The 22595-nt window shown below is 35.0% G+C and overlaps 1 protein-coding gene across 1 annotated transcript in view; it reads right to left on the minus strand.

Moving 5' to 3' along the window:
- Positions 1–8682: 8682 nt before the first annotated feature.
- PLCZ1 (phospholipase C zeta 1) overlaps positions 8683–22595 on the minus strand; it is a 51734-nt gene continuing 37821 nt past the window's right edge. Inside the window, exons 8-12 of the mRNA XM_036250850.1 lie at positions 18912–19028; positions 17918–18090; positions 12988–13120; positions 9798–9947; positions 8683–8768 (exon numbers count right to left, since the gene is read on the minus strand). Of these exons, the coding sequence (XP_036106743.1) occupies positions 8683–8768; positions 9798–9947; positions 12988–13120; positions 17918–18090; positions 18912–19028 (659 nt within the window). The remainder of the gene's footprint in view (positions 8769–9797; positions 9948–12987; positions 13121–17917; positions 18091–18911; positions 19029–22595) is intronic.

The following is a 22595-nucleotide window of genomic DNA, read 5'->3' on the forward strand; positions in this document are numbered from 1 at the left end:
ATAGAAAACTTGAACAGACCAATAACAACTAAGAAAATTGAAGATGTAATCAAGATTCTCCCAGCAAACAAAAGCCCGGGCCTGGAAGTTTTTATGAGAAAGTTGTGCTGAACATTCAAAGAAGAACTAACACCCATTCTCCTCAAACTATTTCAAAAAATTCAAGAAGAAGGAAGACTTCCAAACTCGTTTTATGAGACCAACATAATGCTAATTCCAAAACCAGAAAAAGACACTACAAAGAAAGAAAACTACAGGCCAATATTCCTGATGGACATAGATGCCAAAATTCTTAACAAAATACTAGCAAATCAGATCCAGCAATACATCAAAAAGTTATACACCATGACAAAGTGGGATTCATCCCAGGGATGCACAGCAGGTACAATATTCGCAAATCAATAAATGTGATACACCACATAAACAAAATGAAAGATAAAAACCACATGATCATATCAATAGATGCTGAAAAAGCATTGAACAAAATCCAGGATCCATTTCTGATAAAAAAAAAAAAAAAAACGCTCAGCAATATGGGAATAAAAGGATCATATCTTGACACAATAAGGGGCATATATGAAAGGCCTACAGCCAATATCATATTCAATGGGCAAAAACTAAAAAGCATTTCCCTTAAGAACAGGAACAAGACAAGGATGCCCACTTTTGCCACTCTTATTTAACATAGTACCAGAATTCTTAGCCACAGCAATCAGACAGGAAGAAAAAATAAAAGGGATCCAAATTGGAAAGGAGAAAGTGAAATTGTCACTATTCACAGATGACATGATATTATACATAGAAAACAAAGACTCCATCAAAAATCTACTAGACTTAATAAATGAATTTGGCAAAGTAGCAGGATACAAAATTAACATCAAGAAATCAACAGTATTCTTATACACCAATGAACTCACAGAAAGAGAAACTGAAAAAAACATTCCATTTACCATCACAGCAAAAAATTAAAATACCTAGGAATAAACTTAACCAAAGAAATAAAGGACCTATTTGCAAAAAAACTACAAGACATTGAAAAAAGAAATAAAGAAATAGAGAAAGATATAAAAAAGTGGAAGCACATACCTTGTTCATGGTTTGGAAGAATTAACATCATTAAAATCTCCATACTATCAAAGCCATCTATAGATTCAATGCAATCCCCATCAAAACACCAACAACATATTTCACAGAACTAAAACAAAAACTTCAAAAGTTCATATGAAAACAAAAATACCCCAAAAAGCCACAGCAATCTTGAAAAAGAAGGACAGAGTAGGTGGGATCACAATACCAGATATCAGGTTATACAACATAGCAACTGTAATCAAAACCACCTGGTACTGACACAAGAACAGGCATATAGACCAGTGGAACAGAACAGAGAACCCGGAAATGGACCCAAGACATTGTGCTCAATTAATATTTGACAAAGGTGGAAAGAGCATACAATGGAGTTAAGACAGCCTCATTAATAAATGGTGCTCAGAAAATTGGATAGCTACATGCAAAAAAATGAAACTAGACCATCAACTTACCTCATACACAAGAATAAACTCAAAATGCATAAAAGACTTAAATGTGACCCGTGAATCCATAAAAATCCTAGACAAAAATTAGGCAACAAAATTTCAGACATCATATTCAGCAGAATTTTCACTGATACATCACCTAAGGCAACAGCAACAAAAGAAAAAGTGAACACATTGGACTACATCAAACTCAAAAGCTTCTGCACAGCAAAAGAAACAACCATCAAAATGGAAAGGGAACCCACTGTATGGAAGAGCATAATTGCCAATGATACATCAGATATGGGGTTAATTTCCAATATGTATAGAGTACTCATAAAACTCAACAAAAGACAAAGAACCCAATTAAAAAATGGGCAGAGAAACTAAATAGACACCTCTCCCAACAGGACATACAAATGGCTAAGAGACATATGAAGAAATGCTCAACATCACTAATCATCCGAGAGTTGCAAATTAAAACAATGAGGTATCACCTCACACCTGTCAGAATGGCCGCCATCAACAAATCATTAAATAACAAGTGTTGGTGAGGGTGTGGAGAAAAGGGGACTCTAGTACACTGCTGGTGGGAATGTAGACTGGTGCAGCAACTATGGAAAACACTATGGTGTTACCTCAAAAAATTAAAAATTGAATTGTCATTTGACCCAGTGATCCCACTTCTAGGAATATACCCTAAGAAGCCTGAATCACCAATCAAAAAGAATATATGTACCCCCATGTTCATAGCAGCAGTATTTGCAATAGCTAAGATCTGGAAACAGCCCAAGTGTCCATCAGTAGACGAATGGATAAAAAAGCGGTGGTACATATACACAATGGAGTACTATGCAACTTTAAGAAAGAAAGATCTCTTATCCTTTGAGACGGCATGGAGAGACCTGGAAAGTATTATCCTAAGCGAAACAAGCCAAACAGAGAAAGACAAGTATCATATGATCTCACTTATTTGTGGAATATAATGAACATAACAGTCTGAGAAATGGGTTAATCCCAGAGACGTGGAAGTGGGGTACAGACTGACTATCCTCAGAAGAGGGGGTAGGGGGGAGATAAACCACAGAACTTATATGCATGTATGCATGAACAACAGATATGGACAACAAAGCTGGGGAGAGGGCAGGGAGGGAGCAGGAGGAGGAAATCAGTGGGGGGAAAGGAGAAACATCTGTAACAAAAATAAATTAATTAATTTAAAAAATAATGGTGTGATACATATACACAATGGAGTACTATGCAGCTGTAAAAAAGAAAGATCTCTTATATTTTGAGACGACATGGAGGGACCTGGAAAGTATTATCCTAAGTAAAACAAGCCAAGCAGAGAAAGACAAATATTACATGATCTCACTTATTTGTGGAATATAATGAACATAACAGTCTGAAGAAAAGGGTAGACCCAGAGATGTGGAAGTAGGGTACAGACTGACAACCCTCAGAAGCGGGAGAGGGGGAGAGGGAAAAGATAAACCACAGAACTTATATGCATGTATGCATAACTGATGGACATGGACAACAAAACTGGGGACAGAGTTAGGTGGATGGGGAGGAGGGTTTCAATGGGGAAAAAAGGAGAAACATCTGTAATAGAAATAAATTAATAACATAATATATAAAAATTAAAAAAGAAAAAGAAAATTGAAATAGAAATATGCTATCTTGAAACAAGAAACTTACAAAAATGAAGTTTTTAGGAAATAAATACTTCAAAAGAGTGTTTCTATCTCTGATTGCTACTTTTTTCCAAAATTACACACTCATCATTATCAGACTGGACACTGCCAAAAAGTCAGATTATGAATTGGACATCCCAGTTGTCTGTGTTACAGAGAACTGGAAGTGAACTTAAACATTAATTAGTTCAGAAACTTCAGTTTTAAAGAGGATTAAATAAGCAATGACATGTGAAGGGCCCACCTAAGACATCTTCCATATATTATTTTGAACACATTACTTAGCCTCTTTAATCTTTAGTGTCTTCCTCTGCTAATTCTCCTGGGATCGCTATGATGATTAAACTAGTCAGTGCATGTAAAGTACTTCACACTATGCTTGGCATATGGTCAGTGAATAACACACCACTTTATTACTATTATTATCATCATTGTTGTCATTGGTGACAGACAGAGGTCTCCTGACGCCCAATTCAGTGTTCTTTTCACATGATCACTCTGACCCATTTTAAGAATACTTTTTTACCAATAACCAGAATCACCAATGTTTATATTGTCAAAGAGTCTTTCAGATGAGTTCCTTTACTTGATCAAATCAGTTAGGAAGCTTTCATTTAGGAAAAGTCACTTACAAAAAACATAGCTTATAGTTATAATTAATATGAGAAACTAAATATGTGTGTGAAAGCATTTTGTAAACTGCTAAGTGCTATACAAATAAGATACTATTCATTTTATTGGATTGAATCCATAATAGAGTGAGAAGGGTTGAGAAGAAACAGACACATATCAGAAAAATAGAATGTGATCACGGCCTCTGTGGACGAGAAGGGATGGTGTGTGAGTGAGCCAGCATAGTGCGGAAAGCTTGAACCTAGAGTGGAACTGAGGCCAGCACTCCGGACCTATAACACCTACAGGAAGGCACCAGCCCCATGTGGTTACTTGAACTTAAATTAATTGAAATAAAACAGGACTTAAAATTTAATTCCTCAGTGGCACTAGCCACATCACAAGTACATACTAGTCACATCACAAGTGGTAAATAGTTACATGTAGCTAGTGGCTTCACTATTGGACAGAGGATACATAGAACAACTCCACCACTGCAGACAATTCTAAGGTATGCACAACACTAAAGAAATAATGAGGAAAAGAAAAGATTTGAATTTTTTTTTTCAAAGAACAGAAAGAATTAAAAGAGATTATTTTATTTCATGGTTGACCATGATTTATAGCTTTCTAGTTTTTGATACTTCCCATGTTTCCTGAATTAGCATATATTATTTCAGAAGACTGTTTTGTGTTATTGTTTTTTAATGAGAAAATACAGCTCTCTCCTCCTTCTAACTTAATTCTCAGCAACTTTGTTACTTACTGTCTCTTCTATGACAACCCAGTCCTAACCCCACAGGCTCAATCTTCATTGCTCATCTAGCCAAAAATTTTCCTGAATTAAGATAAAAGTTAGATTTTTTATTATTTCTTTATTTTTATTCTTATGTTATGTGATAACCACCTCACTTCTCACTAGGTGATTTAATGTATTATCTCTGATTATGAAAGTTTTAATATCAAGTTTGGAAATAAAGTCAGATAACTTGAAAAAGAGAAAACTAGTATAAATCTTGAATACACCAACTATATAAAAATAAATTTAGCCCGGCTAGTGTGGCTCAATGGACTGAGCATTGCCCCTTGGACTGAGAGGTCCTGTTTTGATTCCTGGTCAGGGCACATGCCCAGGTTGCAGGCTCAGTCCCCAACAGGGGGCATGCAGGAGGCAGACGATCGATGTTTCTCACATCAATGTTTCTATCTCTCTTTCCCTTCCTCTCTCTCTAAAAAGTCAGTAAAAGCATATTTTAAAATATTAAAAATAACAAAAATTAAAAAATTGTACCATTTAATATATTTTTTTCTATTATACAATTATTTCATTTTATATTTCTTTTATCTTAATCACATACTTTAAGTAAAAAGATATGAAAGATGTTAAAAATTGGGAAATTGACAGAGGCAAGAATCATTAATACCAAAAACAGGAATTCCATTGACCTGCATCCTTTCTGGGTTTCACTCAATAAGAAATGTCTATCCCCACTACTCAACACACTGAAGGACTATAACAGAAAATCAGAACATTTGTTTTCATTCTTTGACATTTTCTTTTCTGCCTCCGATTTTCTGACCAAAACCCAGAAAGCAAGTCACATTGAGGAACATGACCAACCAAAGGTGACTTCACTGAGGAGAACCAGAGGCATAGATGCCCTAAACTCATTCTCTTCCTCTCTTCAATCTCCTGGTGAGCTTCTCCCCATAGCCTTTGCATTTCTAAAAAGTCCCCAGATTACGCTGTTGTTACTGGTCTGAGGACCATACACAGAAAACATTGCACTTGAATAACCTGAAGAGTTTTTTTAAAATCGCAGTACTCAGGCATGAGACAGAATTTCATCAGAATGTCTGAAAAAAAATTGTAAATGTTCTAGACAATTCCAGTGTGCAGATTAGTTTGAGAACCATTGTCTAGCCTAAGAACAAAAAATAATTATCTGGATATTCTAAATAGATGCATCTGAAATATTCAAGTACAAATCTATCCTTTGTTTTGGTTAAATATCTGTAAGTTATTGACCTCAGAATAAAACATATAATATATATGTATGAGTCTGTGTGCATGTCCATACATGTGTGTTTGTGTATGTAGTATCTGTGTGTGTGTTTGGGTGTGCATAAGTTAGCTTTAATCAATTTTCCAAACAAATGGGTTAACATTTTTAAATTTTATTCAATCGGGATATTCCAGAGGTGGCTACTCGAAGGGCCTTAAATATCCTTTCCCGTGTCTTCACAAGAAAGTGTGTCAATTAGCATAGGGATATTAGAAAGAGTTTTTAAATTGGTTAAATGAATGCTGCCTGAGATATGGGGACTGGATATAAATGTTTCTCGAAGCTCAGAAGCCCACACCGTCTAGAATAGCACTCCCGTGCCTGGCACGTCCCTCAATCTCGTGTCCTTCAATTTGCAGAGGCTCATTTAACTGAATCTGCTTCGAGGGTTGGCTAATCCTGGTGTTAGAACACACATTGTCATACCTGAGTCAACTAAGAACCTTTCACGTACCATTGAAGCAACTTATTGGTCAGAATGTCCAAAAGAGAGCTAAGACTGTACTATTTTTTAAGGTTTGTATTTTATTAACGTGAACAACTTCCTGTATTCAAGCATGGTTACAGAGTGGTTTTGCTTTTCTCTTGATCCACTGTGGTGCCAGAGCGGCTTTGTCTGGTGTTGATGCTCTGAAATTGTTTATGCTCAGAGGAGAACATGGCCTGCCTGTGAGTGTCAGGACAGCTCCTGGCAACACCACAGCCTCCCTGATTCAAAATCAGTTCCTGTCACTTTTATCAGCTATATGGAAATGGAAATCAAGGAATATAACCAAATTCAGGAGACCATGATGGCTTCCCTGAGGAACTGACATTCAAACTGATAGTTTAGAAGATCAAAGGCCTTCCATGCCACAGCCCAGTGGTTCATTTAGCCTTTTCTTCTGTTTCCTTCCACTCGTCAACAGTATTTTTTCCTGCAAGTGAATTATGCATAGAAAGCACACATCAAAGCTGGCTTCTTATGCCATTCCAAATCTCTTCTCATGTAGGAAAATACTATGACTGTGGAGTTTGTATGGGTGATACCTGTTCAAAGTTCTTGTGAGAAAATAATAATGATAACGATGAGGATGAAGATGATGCCTATTCAATTCAAAGGGTAATGTCAATGGTAAATAACACACCCAAAAACAGAACCAGAGATGTTTAAAGACATCATAGTTTATTGGATAGGAAAGAAAATAATATACTATTTCCTTTCAAAATTGTGTTTCTCATATAGAGTAGAATGTCAAAAATTGAAAGATTTAGTTTTCAAAGTTAGTGAGTAGTGTTTTATTGATACCTGAAGAAAAAGTGAGAAAGAGATATAAATATATCCCTTTTTTTTTTGCCCTCATTTCAAATCTTATTAGTATAAATGATTTTTAAAAGTTTATCCTGCTGCATAATTAGTGAACTCTCCTACAAAACTCATCTAATCAAAATTTTTCAATCTCATATAATTCCATGTTTTCAAAGGACTTTAGGAGGAAATTAAAGCTTGGGTCAATGGGATGAATATCCCAACTGCTACTAGGCTGAATGATAGATAATATAAATTAAATCCTTCCATAATCTGATAAAATTGAAGCACCCCTCTGAGAATTGGCTATGCATCCCTACTAGCAAGAGTGTACCCTGATCTTTGATGCAGAGAGCCCAGTAGGGAGGAGGATCTGGAGGACTATGCACCGAGTAATTTGGGCCATTTCTTACTACTTATCGTTTGAATATTTGTTTTCCCAGTGGCATTTTAGTCTGAATATTTAATTTTAAGGGTAAACTAGCAATAGTAAAACATGATAGATGAGTTATTCTGTATTTTTCTGGAATTCGTTTTACATCTCATACAGTCATTTTTGTTATGTTTGTTATAAGTTCAGATGTAAAATCAATAAATATCTATGAGGGCCCCTTAATTTGCAAAAAAAAAAAAAAAGAAATGTGCTGAGTACTTTCACCTCACTACCATGCAAACAATGTCACAGAATAAGTATTAATAAGCCTGGTTTTTTGAAGAACGGTTAATGAGGAACCATATTCTTCTACCTACGACATTAGTAAAACAGTCTTACTCATGGTGATAAGCTCCGCACAGGTACCTCATCTCTGATGGACAAACAATCTTCAAAGTACATTAGTACAGATTCAGAATCAATGCAAATTCATTCAGAGATCCAAACATGTAGACCCACCTAGTAGATCTCTTTTATAAATATGGAGTCTGAATACAGTTTGAACACAAATCAGCTTCATATACACTCATAAAAATGTCTGTATAATTACAGGGCACCAAATCCAGGGTACAGTATTTAAGAACCAGCCTGAGAATAAGGGACTAATCGCTCCCTAGGCTATAAAAGGACACAAAACACTACCTGGAAATCTAATTCTTTCCCAGTACAATATGAGGTCATGGGTGTCTAGAAGTTAAAGCACTCTTAGATTTCACATTTCTCTTATACTGCCAAATATTTGCCAACATATCTTATACAATCAGACATATTTTTTAAAGGTTGTAAATTCTACTAATTAAAAATGATACAACCAGTTGGAGGAGCAGCCTCCGCAGCATAAGGGCAGGAGAAACTGGCTGACAAGAACACCATACTGAGTCAGGCTCCTGTGAAATTTCTATTTTCTTTTTCCCAAGGCTCTCTTCTGCAAATTTACAAGTGAATCTTCTCAATATTTCTGTGTTTGTAAATAATTATTTTGCTATATGTTTGGAAAAAAGAATAATATATGAACATTTATTTTGGCTGTTTTATTGTGATGCATAGCTAACAATAGGTCAGGTACGATTAGTTGCTATCTGGTGTACCAAACATAAACAAACAGTGAAGCAGGCTCAAGACTCTCACCAGTTTTGGAAAACAGAGGGACACGACGGTAACCTGCAAAAGGAATCAGATCTAATTAGGACAGTACGATGAAATTAACAAGCAATGGCCCCAATAGTGCTACTGAAAAAGAATATAGCTTTACTAAGCATGCCATAGAAATTCTGACCGTATAATCATATCATATTCATCTTGTATATTAATGTTCCAAAAAAAATTAAAATATTTTCTGTTTCTATTCTGACTTCCTACTGAGGACACAGCTCAGCTTCTCCTCCCTCAAAGTGCAACGTCTCCAAAATTAGCCACCACCCTTCTGCTTCAGACTCTGCTTCCTAGGTACATCTCAGATGGTGTTAGAAAGGTAAACATACTGAGACGAGATCATTGGGAGCACAATGTAAATCAACCCGCAGGGTGACTGCAGTATATAAGCAGCCCTGAAAAGGGTCAAGAGAGGATCTTCTTGGGCTCCCTGTCTCTGCTCCGGTGGGAAGAATGAGTCATTGCTTCTCCCTTCCCCCGATTCATTTTTTTTTTTATGGTAGTTGTGCCTATTCCTAACTGAAATATAGATCTGTGACCCATGTAAATAAATGCTCAGCCCTGGCCGGTTTGGCTCAGCGGTTGGAGCGACGGCCTGCGGTACAGAGAGACCCGTGTTCGGTTCCCGCTAAGGGCACGTACCTCGGTTGCAGTTTGTCCCCGGCCCTGGTTGGTCGTGCGGGTGGCAGCCACTCGATGTGTCCCTTTCACATCGATGTTTCTCTCTCTCTCTCTCCCTCCCGCTCTATCTGAACAAAAAATGGAAAAATGTCCTCGGGTGAGGTTAAAAAAAAAAGAAATGCTCAGACATACCAAGTTTGTCTAATTAGTCTTCCTAGAGGTCCCGCACCCCAATCCCACATTTCATATGAGAACACATTTCTGTAATTCTACCAAGGGAAAACACGTGTCAGTATATAAAATTTCCTTTATATCTGGCTGTTATTGGTTATATCAGAGTTATTGGTTATATCAAAGTATGTCTTTGGTAGAAAGCTATAATTGTCAGCACGGTCATCTTACTTTTAGAAACATTACCTTTGTTCATGCATAAAACTGGCAAAGTATATTGTCCAAGAAATTCATTTCCAGTTATTACATTTTGATTTTCCACGGAAAAACGTATCATTGCCAATTCTGGCACCCGAACAATAAATGTAAATGTTTCATTCCATCTTGGACTGAAAGCTGAAATATAAAGGAATAGACAGAATCAAAGAATCATAGACACTGTTTCTAGGGGAAAATTCATAACATCTGTTCTCCAAAAATTTTCTCTTCGACACTTTAATAACATTAGCTTGTGTTTTAGAGTACTTCGATTTTTCACACCCCATGAGAAAATAATAATGACAATAACAATATTTATGGCGTATTTACTATTGCCGAGCAGTATTCTAAGAACTTTAAGTAGATAATCTCATTTGATCCTCACAACTACTGCATCAGGGTTATTACTATCCACATTCTGAGCCAGCAAGATACTACATAGTTTCCTAAGGATTTCACATTCACAACCATTACGTGGTAGGTCAAGAATGTAAATAAATGGAGTCTGATTTCAGAGCAGAAATGCTTAATCATGATGCAATATGACTGCTTTTTTAGGCATTCCATTAACAAAGAATTGAGACGTGAAGAAGCAGCACACACGATATTCCTGTACCAGGTCCTACTATGGACAGAGCTTCATGGACAGCTGTAGGACTGACGCTAGACAGTAAGTTCTCTAAAGCCAGCACCTGATCTTTGGTTTGACTAAGTGCTCATTTTTAAAGTCCAAAGTTGATGAGGAATTTAGGTCTCTAGCAAAAAAGATCATCCCATATAACAATCTCTTGTCAAAAAAGAAATCCAAATTGCATCACAATGTGACACAAATCATTCAATATTTAATCATAATTTAATAGAATCAATAAACTTACATCCAGATAAAATATAACGCACTTAATAAATACTCAGAGGTTCAGAGAGAAATAATATGTATTGTTTTTCATGGACAAAAGCAATGCTATGCATGCTATGTATATAGCGTTTGTTCTTTGACTTACATCTCTAAAAGCAATGAAGATATGAGAAAGTCTTTTGGGTTGTCAAAAAATAATAAAATAGAATAGCAAATTTGATGGTCCCAAATATAGCTTTTCTTTGACATGACTAAAAGTAATTACTTTCTCACCTTATCCAAATGTGTTCTTTTTCTTCCCAGACTCTCATATCTTTCATTACACCACCAATACCCTAGTAGCTAAGCCATCTTAGAATCTCTCTTATCTAGCTATCTAAACTTTTATTCCTGCTAGTCTTCCTCACATACATCCTCCACTCATTTTCTGATGCCACCGTCCTTCTTTATAATCTGACTTCTACGTCCTCTAACTGTGAAATTATATCCTGACTCTATTTTGTGTTTCTCATTTCCCTCTCATCCACGTCCTCCTATCTAATCTGCAGAAACAGTATCTCTAAAGCTCATCTGTTCGTGTTGTATCCCTGCTTAAAATTTTAAATTGTATTCATTTTCTACAGAAAAGAAAGTCCCTAGCACTTTATCATGGCTTTCATGGTTTTTCATGACCATCCCCAACAGAACTTTCTTATTTTATCTCACATTAATCTTTCTTAAGTACTAACCTGCATTCCACTCATCTTGAACTTCTTTCCCTTTCCTCAGCATGTTTGAATTTTGTCTTCTCCGTGTTTTAGTATTCGTATTATTTCTTGTGCCTGAAATGCTCTTATCCTCAACCTCTGTAAAAAATTCTACTCATTCTCCAAGATATCTCCAAATTTACCTTTTCTAGTATAATTCTTTGAACTTTTCTTGAAGCACTAACAACTCTTAACATAATAGCTTTATTTGTATCTCAATTCCCATACTGAACTGTAAACTCTTTATAATAGACATAGTTAGAACATACATAATAATACACTTACTAAACCAAGATTTTAAGTTTCTTCATACTTAGCATCAGGCTTTTAACATGTGGGCTCAGTAATGATTGAAGGACCAAACTGAACTTCTGCAGGAGTAACCCCATAAAACCCAAAGAATATCATAGTATTATAAGAGGTGCAGTGACTAGAACAGATAAGTTTTCTGTATACTTCGCTATGAAGATTCAAGTAAGAGGACAGAGGGTACAAGAGCTAGATTATTTAAAAGCTTCCTGATATAAGCAGACACTGTCGTCGTAATGTGCCTTCAACTCTAAGGGGTACCAATTAAGTCAGAAAGTCATCACTAATATCCTTCCCCATTGATAATATAAAATAAGGTAGCAAAACTTCCCAAATCTTTTTCCATGCTTTTTCCACCAGGGGTCATGCCAGAGGATTATTCAGAGGCAAGGGCAGGCAGATAGTGGGCATCGTAGGGGACTGTCACCCAAAAAGAAAAAGACTAATAAAACTTAACCTGCTGTTCTGTCAGTACCATTTAGCCTGGAGCATATTTTCAGACTCTGAAGTGAAGTCCACTTAACTTTCGGAATATCAGCTCAAAAAAGATTCTGGACTCAATGATCAATCAGTTCCAAAGTTCCCTCCAAGGTGATCCTGACTAAGGGTCAATACCAGGAAACTCTACTTTTCTAACTTCCTTAATGACTTCAACCTCAGAGAAGAAATGACAATGTCTTTACTGTGCTACATAAAATAGCATGAGATGCTGGAACACTGAAAGTTTCACAAAGTCATTTCTTCCATTCCTACATTTACCTTCTGGCAAAAATGACTGAATTATGAATCCAAATATCATATGAGTGGGTTTCTGTGGCAGCCTTAGCTTTAGCCAGAAGCCACAGACCTTTATCTAAACTAATTCAAGCAGTGAAACAAAAATGTATAGCATACTGTACCAGAATAATCACAAGGTCTTTATTTTACACAGAGGCTAGAAGCCAAGTAGATTTGCAGCCATCAAAATGGCTCTCTTAATTTAGTGATATTGGAGAAAACATAAAAAGGAGGTAATAATGGGAAAAAAAATAGCAATTTTTCAGGTCAGGTAAATTACTGTGTCTGTAATCTGAAAATATATATAAATAACGCTTTAAATTATTATCAAATTGCTTTTGCTGCATATAACAGTTTCATCATCTAGAACCAATGTAAAGCCTTTGCCTTATGAATAATAAATATGTATCAAAACTCTATCAATATACAATTTTTAATCTTTCCAACAAGAAGTCTAATAGAAGGTCAATAAAATATATTAGGAGCTTACCATTTTTTTTAATTACACGAGTCTGATGTTTAATTTGATCAATTGGAATACCAAAAAGTTCTATAATCACTAATGTGTCAGCCTTGTTAGATGATGAATGATAACTGGGAGGCAACTGGATACCACTGATAACCTGCGCAAAAATATTTCAATACAAGAATTTAACAGAATGTCAAACTGCATCACCATTTAATTTCAAAATAAAATATGTATTCCAAAAAATTGACTGATTTTAAGTTAATTTCCTAAAAAAAATTGAAAGTGTAAAATAACGCAAAATTTAAACTTTAACTCTTCTATCCTCAAGTATCAATAGTTGAATACCAGAAACATGTCTGAATTATTCCATTTTACCAATATATGATTATAGTAGAATCCACATTGTCCAAGGTTTATAGTTCAACATGTGTTTCTGTTTTTAAAGTATTTGCTATAATTTAAAAGTATTACTTAAAAGCATTGTTATGATCACCTTCTACTATAATGCAGGCTGAGTCTGGTAATATGAACTATTTTCAAATTTATATTACATATATACAGCAAAAATTAGAAGCAACAACAATACTACTTCTAAAATGTAAGAAAAAAGTCATAATCTTCTAGATAGCATTTTATGATAATTTATATGTTTACATAATTTATCACAAATTTTATATTATTCATTGTTATCCACACTATCATAAGTAACCTGAGTCTGACAAAATCCAGTATTTCATATGCATATTGAGAGGGGGTATCAGAAAAATATCTAATAAAGTAATTAATAATAGTTTTGCTTAGCCTTTTATTAGCTAAACTAATTGTGGAAGCAAAGACTTGCTTTACTTTAAGGGTCAAAGTTTGAACAAAAATCAATATTTGAAGTGTACTTAATTTACAAAATGTACTGATGTAAATATTGAAACATGATTTCAATTTCTGAATATTATGATAAAGTGAAATAAAAAAGTAAGCTTGAAAAGAAAAAGAAAGAGCAAAGAAAAAGAAACAAAAAATATGTCAATGTGTAATTTTTTTCTTCTACTTCCACACATTATAGCATTAGCTAGAAACCAGAGTAACTGCAAATATTTAACGAGCAGCATGGAACGGGCATCAATCTGTCAGCATAATTAGACACTAAGGCAATTAGAAAGAACATTGGCCATAAACAACTAGTACACCAATACCAGTGCCTACCAGCTGAATATCAGCTCTGCAGATAATAAACCCTTACCAATATGGAGAAAGTTCTCTACCGGAGCACCTCAGGTCAAAAAGAAAATTATCTAACCAAATTAATAACAATAATTGAATATGAGAACTGAAAAAGAATTTAGAGATTGTTGTTCAAATAATGTATACACTCTAATTCACAAAGCTCTTCAAAGGGCAACTCGCAGAGGTAAATGTCAAACAGAAAACCCTGAGTAGCCAACCAGAGTAGCTCTGTTTTCATCTCTTGGGCTTATGCATGAGATTTGGAACTTAAAAAATGGCATCATAGTTTTTATAAGTTTAAAAATAACTTACCTAACTCAAAACTCTTAGCTTGCAGATGACAACGAGTAAACCAAAATGTTGAATGACATCATCAAAGGCAGAAGAATGCTAATAAAAGTAGGTCTTTTGATTCCCAAGTCATGCTCTCCACAATTTGAGCAAGTCATAATGTAATCAATCACAAAGCTCCCTAGAATGATCAAAGCAGGAGGAAAGGCTCCCACCGCTAAGGCAGCCGCTTTCTGGGAAAATCATTAACCTGTCTGTTTCACACCATGTCACTTATAACCCTACAGGAGACCTCTTATAGTACAAACAGATGGCATCTGTAAACATCTGTGCATACTAGCTATCTTCTATCTTTGCTTTCTCAATAAAAGAGCATGTATGCTCTCTTCATTATTGTCAACATGAAGAAGAAATCATTCATTCAGTTAACCTACATGTACTGAGCATGCACTTTGTGTCAAGCACTGTGGATAAGGATTGAACAAAATGCAATCCTTACCTTGAAAAGACTCTCAGCCAAGTGAGAGAGAATGAGTACTACAAGTAAATTAACAATTATAATACAGGGTGGTAAGAGCCTAATAGATGGATGCATAGGGTGTTATGAAAAAAAAAAAAAAGCAGAAGGAAACTACAAAGTGAAAGTGAAGCACAATTAAGTGTAGGTAAAAGTTTCCAAAAAGAAGTGAGTGTTATCTTTAAAAAATGAGTCAGAACACAGCAGGCAGGTGAAGACCAAAGAACAGTCTAGTCAAAGAAAATAGCATAGGCCTGGAGATGTTATCATGGACAGAAAGGCTCCCTATGGTTACAGAATAAGGTGAAAGACTGGAAGTGATGAGAAATGGGGCTAGAGAAGTAAGCCAAGGCCCAACTAAGAAAGCAATCAGGAAACACAAGTAAATATTGAGTATGATAAGGTTGGCATTGTAGTAAAATCTCTCTGGTAAACTTGTGGAAGATGAACCAAGACAACTAAGACAGGTTACCTGAAAACACCTTAGGAAGCCAGAAGAACAGATGTGATAGCAGATAAGAAATTCCTAAAATAGGACAGCAGCAAATGGCATCAGACCAAGGGAATGGATAAGGAAGACATTTAGGAGTAAGTCCGTAGAATTTAGAGATGGGTTGAACACAGGAAGTGAAGGAGATGTGGAAGAGAAGAATGCCTCCCAATTTTTAAACCTGAGTTACTTGAGTAAACGAGTTCAACTTAATTCACTGAGATTTAAATAAAAGTATATTCGACTAGAAAAAAAAATGTTCAGACTTTTAATATTTTAAGTTTGGCAGAACAGTGATTAAATTGGTAGGGATGCTAAGTAAGCTATTAAAAAGGTACACTTTATTCCCAAAATGAGGCCAGATTAAAAATATGAGCATCAGTGGTGGTTGAAACCGTGAATGTATATAAAAGGACACACGGAGAATATTTAGTTTGAGGTGAGGATTAAGAAAAAGCTTTAGGCAAAATAAATATTTTAGTGGAAGTAGAGAAAGGGAAACCCACAAAAGAAAATGAGAAAGAATTGCTTAGGGGGTAGGGAAGAAAAAGAGACAGAAGAGCCCCAGAGGCCCAGCGAGATTTGGGTACAGTAGGAAGGGATCTTAAAGGGTGGCTGATCCATCCCTTCTTCTCACTAGAACAAATAAACTGGTTGCTTAAAATAACCAGAACAATGCAAATTTTTGCCTTTTTCATTCATGCAAAAAGGCACCAGACATTTTTCAAATATGGAAGGATGCTGAAATAGCACCCACCTATACTACCTACAAAGATGAACAGAAATTTAAAGATATTAAAAGAATTCAATGGAGCTCAAAATATTAATGAACTACTTAGCTTATATAATAGCTAAAAAAAAAAAAAAAGAAATGGAAAAGTTATTCATCTTTGTAGTTTTAGAATTAAAGTTACAAAAGGGATACCAAAGTTAAAATAACATTGTAAAGTAAGCTTAATGCACAATACTTTGCCAGATTCTAGAAAGAGTGCCAACTAATCGACTTGGGAGCATATCCGGTGCTATCGGCGATCTCTACCTATCCATTAGATGCTCCTATTCCAGAGTCACAAGATCCCTAGCAACCAGGAAAAAAGTCAGCTACGTATTTCGCTGCCACTATTTCCTGCGGTGGCCAGAATCATTTTCATCCCATTCATCTTTGCTGTACCCTCTTCTCAGGAAAACAGCTCTTAAACTTGCCATTCTCAGCTGAGACAAAATGGCTAGGGCCTGACATGGATGAAAGTGGCCTCCCCAATTCAATGACTTTACGTCAGGGTGGGGAGAGTAGTGGCAAAAGTGCAGTCTGGAGGTTCTCGTGTTTCCTGCCCCTTGACATCCAGGTAACAGTAGCTCGAGAGCTTTCTCCTCAGCCAGCAGAGCCAATAGAGAGTGACCCTTAGTCATTACATGAGACACAATGAAATTGACCAGGGACAGCAATATAAGTACCAAAATTCCAGAGTAGAATCTGAGATGGTTCATATGGTTCTAAGAGCAACTCCTTAAATAGAGAGAAGGACCAAAGAGACCACACCCAATTTATTTGCAAACTGGGACAGATACAATTCTGCAAATTAGAAGTGCTTCTAATCAAGGGGAGAGAGAAAGCTCAGGATTTTCAAGATCTGGCGACATTTTTAAAAAGGAAACAAAAATAACACTTAAATTATAAAAGATTTTGTGGGAAATAATACATTTTAGATAACTACTTATGCTCTCTGAAATCACAGACGATGAGAGATGGGATAAAATACTAGTTGGGGGAAGGGTGCTGGTAGAATTAAAAGCAAGCAATGTGAGGTAAATAAAAATTGGGGGGACTAATAATGCAGGTGAAAAATTCACTTCTACATTAGAATCAGTAAAGAAGGAAAATGATCAAGTTGACATGAATTAGTAAACATGAAGAGAAGATACTCAAGGAAAGCATATGAATACTTTTAGTTTCTAAGTAATCAGGAATATTCAGAGGCATAAGGGGGGGAAATTCTGAACTGTAGAAGTCTAATTCTGAGATTAATGAAAAGCAAATAGCTCCTAGAATTTTCTAGTAAAATTCCTTAAACTTAGGAAAAAACAACATATTCACAAGGCAATGAGTGAGCTGAACTCAGACTTCTCTACCACAATATTAAATGCCTAAAGACACTGGAATAATATAAATAAACTTCAGAGAGAAGAAAGTTTTAGCCTCAATGTTTCCATCACATCATTCATGCAAAAGTCAACAGAAAGACATATAAAAGTCAACAGAAAGACATATTTTGGATATGGAAGGATGCTAAAAGACCAGCCACGTATAATACCTGAAAAGATCAACAGAAACTTAAAAGGCATTAAAGGAAATCAATGAAACTCAAAATATTAATGTATATTATCTAACATATAATAACCAGAAGAGGAAAAGAAAAGGTTATTCGTCTTACCCTTATTGTAAGTGTAATTGGATTGCTGTCCTCTGGTGCTTTCCTTGGGTTAAACTCTGTTTCAATATTTCTTAGGAATTGTGGTTTCAAAATATATCCAGAGTTACCATTATCCAAAAATTTTCCATTTTGAATGTCCATAGGCAAACCAGGGGTCTGGAAATTTAGGGCCACTGTGAGAAAACAGTATTTTGACATTGTCAGAAAATAGAGGGAATAGCTAAAAAATGTACCTATCAGATAACATCCAGTGAATATGAGAATAAGAAAATTCAGTACATTAAATGAAGGAAGGGAAAACACCTACTATTTTCAGATCTAAAGCGACACTGTTATCACTTGAGAAAATGAGAAAGAGGCAGAGCAATAATGTTGTTAAAATATAGAAATACATCCATATAAGCTGGTAAATATTCACTATATGCAGTACTACCCTCCACCCCCAACACACCACCACCACCATCCTGACCCTTCTCTCTACCTCTCTGCAAACCTATAAGCTTTGCTACAATCCAATAGCAGAAGGGTTAACACCTGGCACTTTCTGACTGGTTAGTGCCAGTGCAATACCAGCTGATCAGGAGCGTTGGGTAAGGACAAATAACAAAGCTATGCAATGTCATTTACTTTTCAACTCTGAATGCAAAAGTTGGTGTAAAATATAAAAGATAGAGGTTACTTAATTTGAAGAGGCCCTTAGTAAATCTTTCAAGCAAAGAACTCTCCTCTTAAATCAATTTTGGTTTCCTTCCTATACTTCCCATGCTAACCTTCATAAATTTATTCCGTGCCCCCAACTTTCACCTAGATATACCCTCTCCAAAATGTTTAGGAATAACTTCAACCCAATGATTCATCATTATTGCTTGATTGTAAAACACCCAGGACCAGAAAAAATCTTCAAAAGAAGCTCTTTTCAAGAATCTTTCATTAATTTACAAAATTCACTTTATCTTATCTTTACAAAAAAAACTTAATATCCTATATAACATACCCATTTGACAACCTACATTCCAAAATTCTTGAGGATTAAAATTAGAAGAGTCTGCTCTTGTTGCTTTGGGATATATTCTGGTAATGAACTTTGTGGTGTGACGAATAAAATCATGAACTAAAAAATAAATTATTAAAACATTGTGAAAATTGTCAAATAAATTTAATAAACTACTTTATTATATTATATAATTCTACAATAATTTCAATAATTCCTATATGTATTGTCTTGGCAAAAATATTTTTAATTCACATAAGTCAAAATAAATCCAGTATTTATGTTTGACAGTGTCATTCAATATTATTGAGAAGGTAATCATAATTTATTACACAATTTTATGCACACTAATCATTCACTTGAGAAAAAATAATTAAATAACATATTTGGGTTTTTTTTACATCCAAAATAATTTCACTTAAACATGAAATTCCAAAATAAAATACATTATCTTTTTTAAATAAAAGTAGTTTAATTCTACATTTTACTTTTCTTTGGTTTTCACACTAGGACTGAAACACATATAAGTCATATAAAGCTACATAATGCCATACAAATTAACCCAGTTCAATATGTAATACATTCTCAGGGTTGAAAGGGACCTTAAAGTTAATTTAGCTGCCAATCCAACCACCTCCAAATCTCCCCCCAGATTCATTCAATTTCTGTTTTCATCCTTCCATTGAAAGAGAACCCGCTGCCTCCCAATACTTTTGATTATTTCAAATGTTTTCCTTACAGAGATAAGGTCTATACTTGTAGTGTACAAACACATCGTCTATTTGAGTTTTTATACATATTCTTTGTTTCTACTTATATATTCTTTATGTTTCTATTTTTATTTTTGACACTTTATTTTTAAATTTAAACCATTTTATCATTTTTTGTTTTTCAATTACAGTTAACATACAATATTATATTATATATTATTGAATATAATATAAAATATAATATATAATGTTATATTATATTATATTTATTACTTATATTATATTATATTATATTATATTATATTATATTATATTATATATACACCAGGGCCAGGTTTATACCTCAGTGATTGGACATATGTAACTTACTGAATGATCATCCTTATAAATCATGTTCCTATCTGACACCATACATAATTATTAAAATTTTATTAACTATATTCCCTTTGCTGTATTACATCCCCATAACTCTTATAACAACCAATTGGTACTTCTTAACCCCTTCACCTTTATATATTTTATTTAAATCACTTGAGATGCAAAACTAATTTATACCTTTTACCACTGGACACCCCTTCAAATTTCTGAACACAAATTTTACGTTTCTCCAAGGTATCTATTCTTTCACTAAGCAGATCCTATTCTCACAACCATTCCTGAGAATATGGTGACCAGTCAGGGAAACAGTTAATGCTTATGGCTCACTATGTTTGCTAGTAAAACTAGAACAGAATCATTGCCACCCTCATCCTGAATATTATTCTTTAGGAAGTATTATCAAGTAAAAAATTAGTTACTGATGTTAACATTAATTACAGTTAATTTCATCAGCTTTCATTTTTAGAAGTTATACACTGTTTGAAACAAAAGTGTATTTTGAAGTTACTCATGTATAAATGTACCATGTGTATTCTAGTAGCATGATCCCTTATCCAGTCCTAAAGTAGATGTTCATCTTTAGAGAAAACAGGTGCTCTTCTGGGTTTTAATTTTTCCCATCTACAAAGTGATAAACATGAATAATCACTAAGGTCTCTTCACATAATGCAATTTTGTTACTTCTGAGATTAACCTTTAGAAATTAAAACATGCCATGTTATTAGAAATGCAATTCATGTTCACTTTAGATAAATGAGAAAATCAAATCTAACAAGAAATAAACCCACAGCCCTGGACAGTTTGCTCAGTGGTTAGAGCATCAGACCATGGATCAAAGAGTCGCGGGTTCGATTCCGATCCAGGGCATGTATCTCAGTTGCAGTTCATCCCTGGCCCTAGTTGGGGTCGTATGGGAGGCAACCAATCAATGTGTCCCACTCATGTTGATGTTTCTCTCTCTTTCTCTCCCCTCTCCCACTCTATCTGAAGATAAATGGAAAAATATCCTCAGGTAAGGATTTAAAAAACAAAAAGAAAAAAAGAAAATCACATATCTCTTCACTCAATTAATAAACACTAATAGCATCTTGGTATAAATCTTTCCATTCTTTTGTCATATGTACATACTTATTTTTAATTGAATTATATTGTTTATTTTCTTTTATGATCTTCATTTTTCACTTACTAAAATGACATGAAAATCATTCTACTTCAATAATATCCACCTACTCTATTATTTTTAATGACTAAAAAGTATTTCTATCTATGAAAATTTCTTTCTTATTTTTTCTTATTATAAATATGTTTATTATGTTTTTAATAATGATGAACACCTTTGCCCATATCATTAATTATTTACTATTGACTTATGATTCAAGAAAAATATTTTATACTCTTTCCAAAGAAATGGTCATCCTACATTTTATAACTCTACTCAGAATTACCCAGTTCCTTTTCATCATTTAAACCAGAGTCTCACATAATGCAAGTGAGAGAATTATTACTACTTTTGCAGCACCCCGAGACCCTGTCCCCACGAACAACAACAGAAACCTTTTGGTCGTTTTTAAAGGACAGGGACTAATAAAGTAAGTCATTCAAATTCAAACTCTTTTGACCAGACTTTACAGTGAAAAATATATTTCATATCACAACTCAACACATACAATTATAAATAAAATAATACTTGTTCTTACTATATACAATATACTCTATTCCATTCCACTTTGTTGTGTTAACTATGTCCATACCTACTGAAGTGAATTTTGATCACAATCTGCAATTTAAAAACAAAAAGGTCCTAAAATAACCAGAGTCTCACTAATAGGTAGTTTAAAGATATGAGCTAAAATGTGCCTCCAAACCCTTGGGTACCAGTGGCCAGACTAATGAGGTCAACCAACAAATATATCAGAATCCACACTTCCAAACAGCCCACAGCTTTCTCAAGTCAGTTATAGGTGCTTATTTGCATGCCATGGTGTCTTTACACAAAATGGTAGATTTCTAGTTCTCAGAAGGAGTTGGAAAATCACCTACTGAGTTAATGACCCATTCCTTTCAAGTTGAAGGTTTTCCCTGCCATATATGTCTAAGAAGAGGACAGGGTCTGCTTCCCATTCTCTTTTCCAGGCTTTGTTGAGTCTCTGGCCCTACCAAACAGAATAACCTATCTCAGATATAGAATCAGAACACAGATAAAAGAAGATGCAAAGACAAATGTCCCTCTACAGGTGTGCTGCAGCAGTGCACATTCTGAACAGCCACCTGGTAGTCTGGTCTGGGTGCAATTTCCTGCCTTTCTTTCTCTTCAGACATACAGCCTGCAGGTCTACTTAACTCTCACACCACAAGCCTCCATCTCTTCCCTGTAGGCAGTCCCACTCTTATGCTGCTGTAAGAGGCATCATACAGAAACACCAGGGATCGTGTAACTCCTGAGATTTCAATCTTCTCCTGCTCACCTTTTATTTCAGGACAAAGTTCTGGTTACTTGTAGCTGCCTTGCCACTCTCTGCCCTCCCATATAAACTCCTCACCACAGCCCACCCACCCAAGTGCCCACACTAGACATTCTGAATCAAAATTTCACTATTTA

The sequence above is a fragment of the Molossus molossus genome, unplaced genomic scaffold (genome assembly GCF_014108415.1).
Source record: "Molossus molossus isolate mMolMol1 unplaced genomic scaffold, mMolMol1.p scaffold_m16_p_10, whole genome shotgun sequence".
In the NCBI taxonomy this organism is placed as follows: Eukaryota; Metazoa; Chordata; class Mammalia; order Chiroptera; family Molossidae; genus Molossus; species Molossus molossus.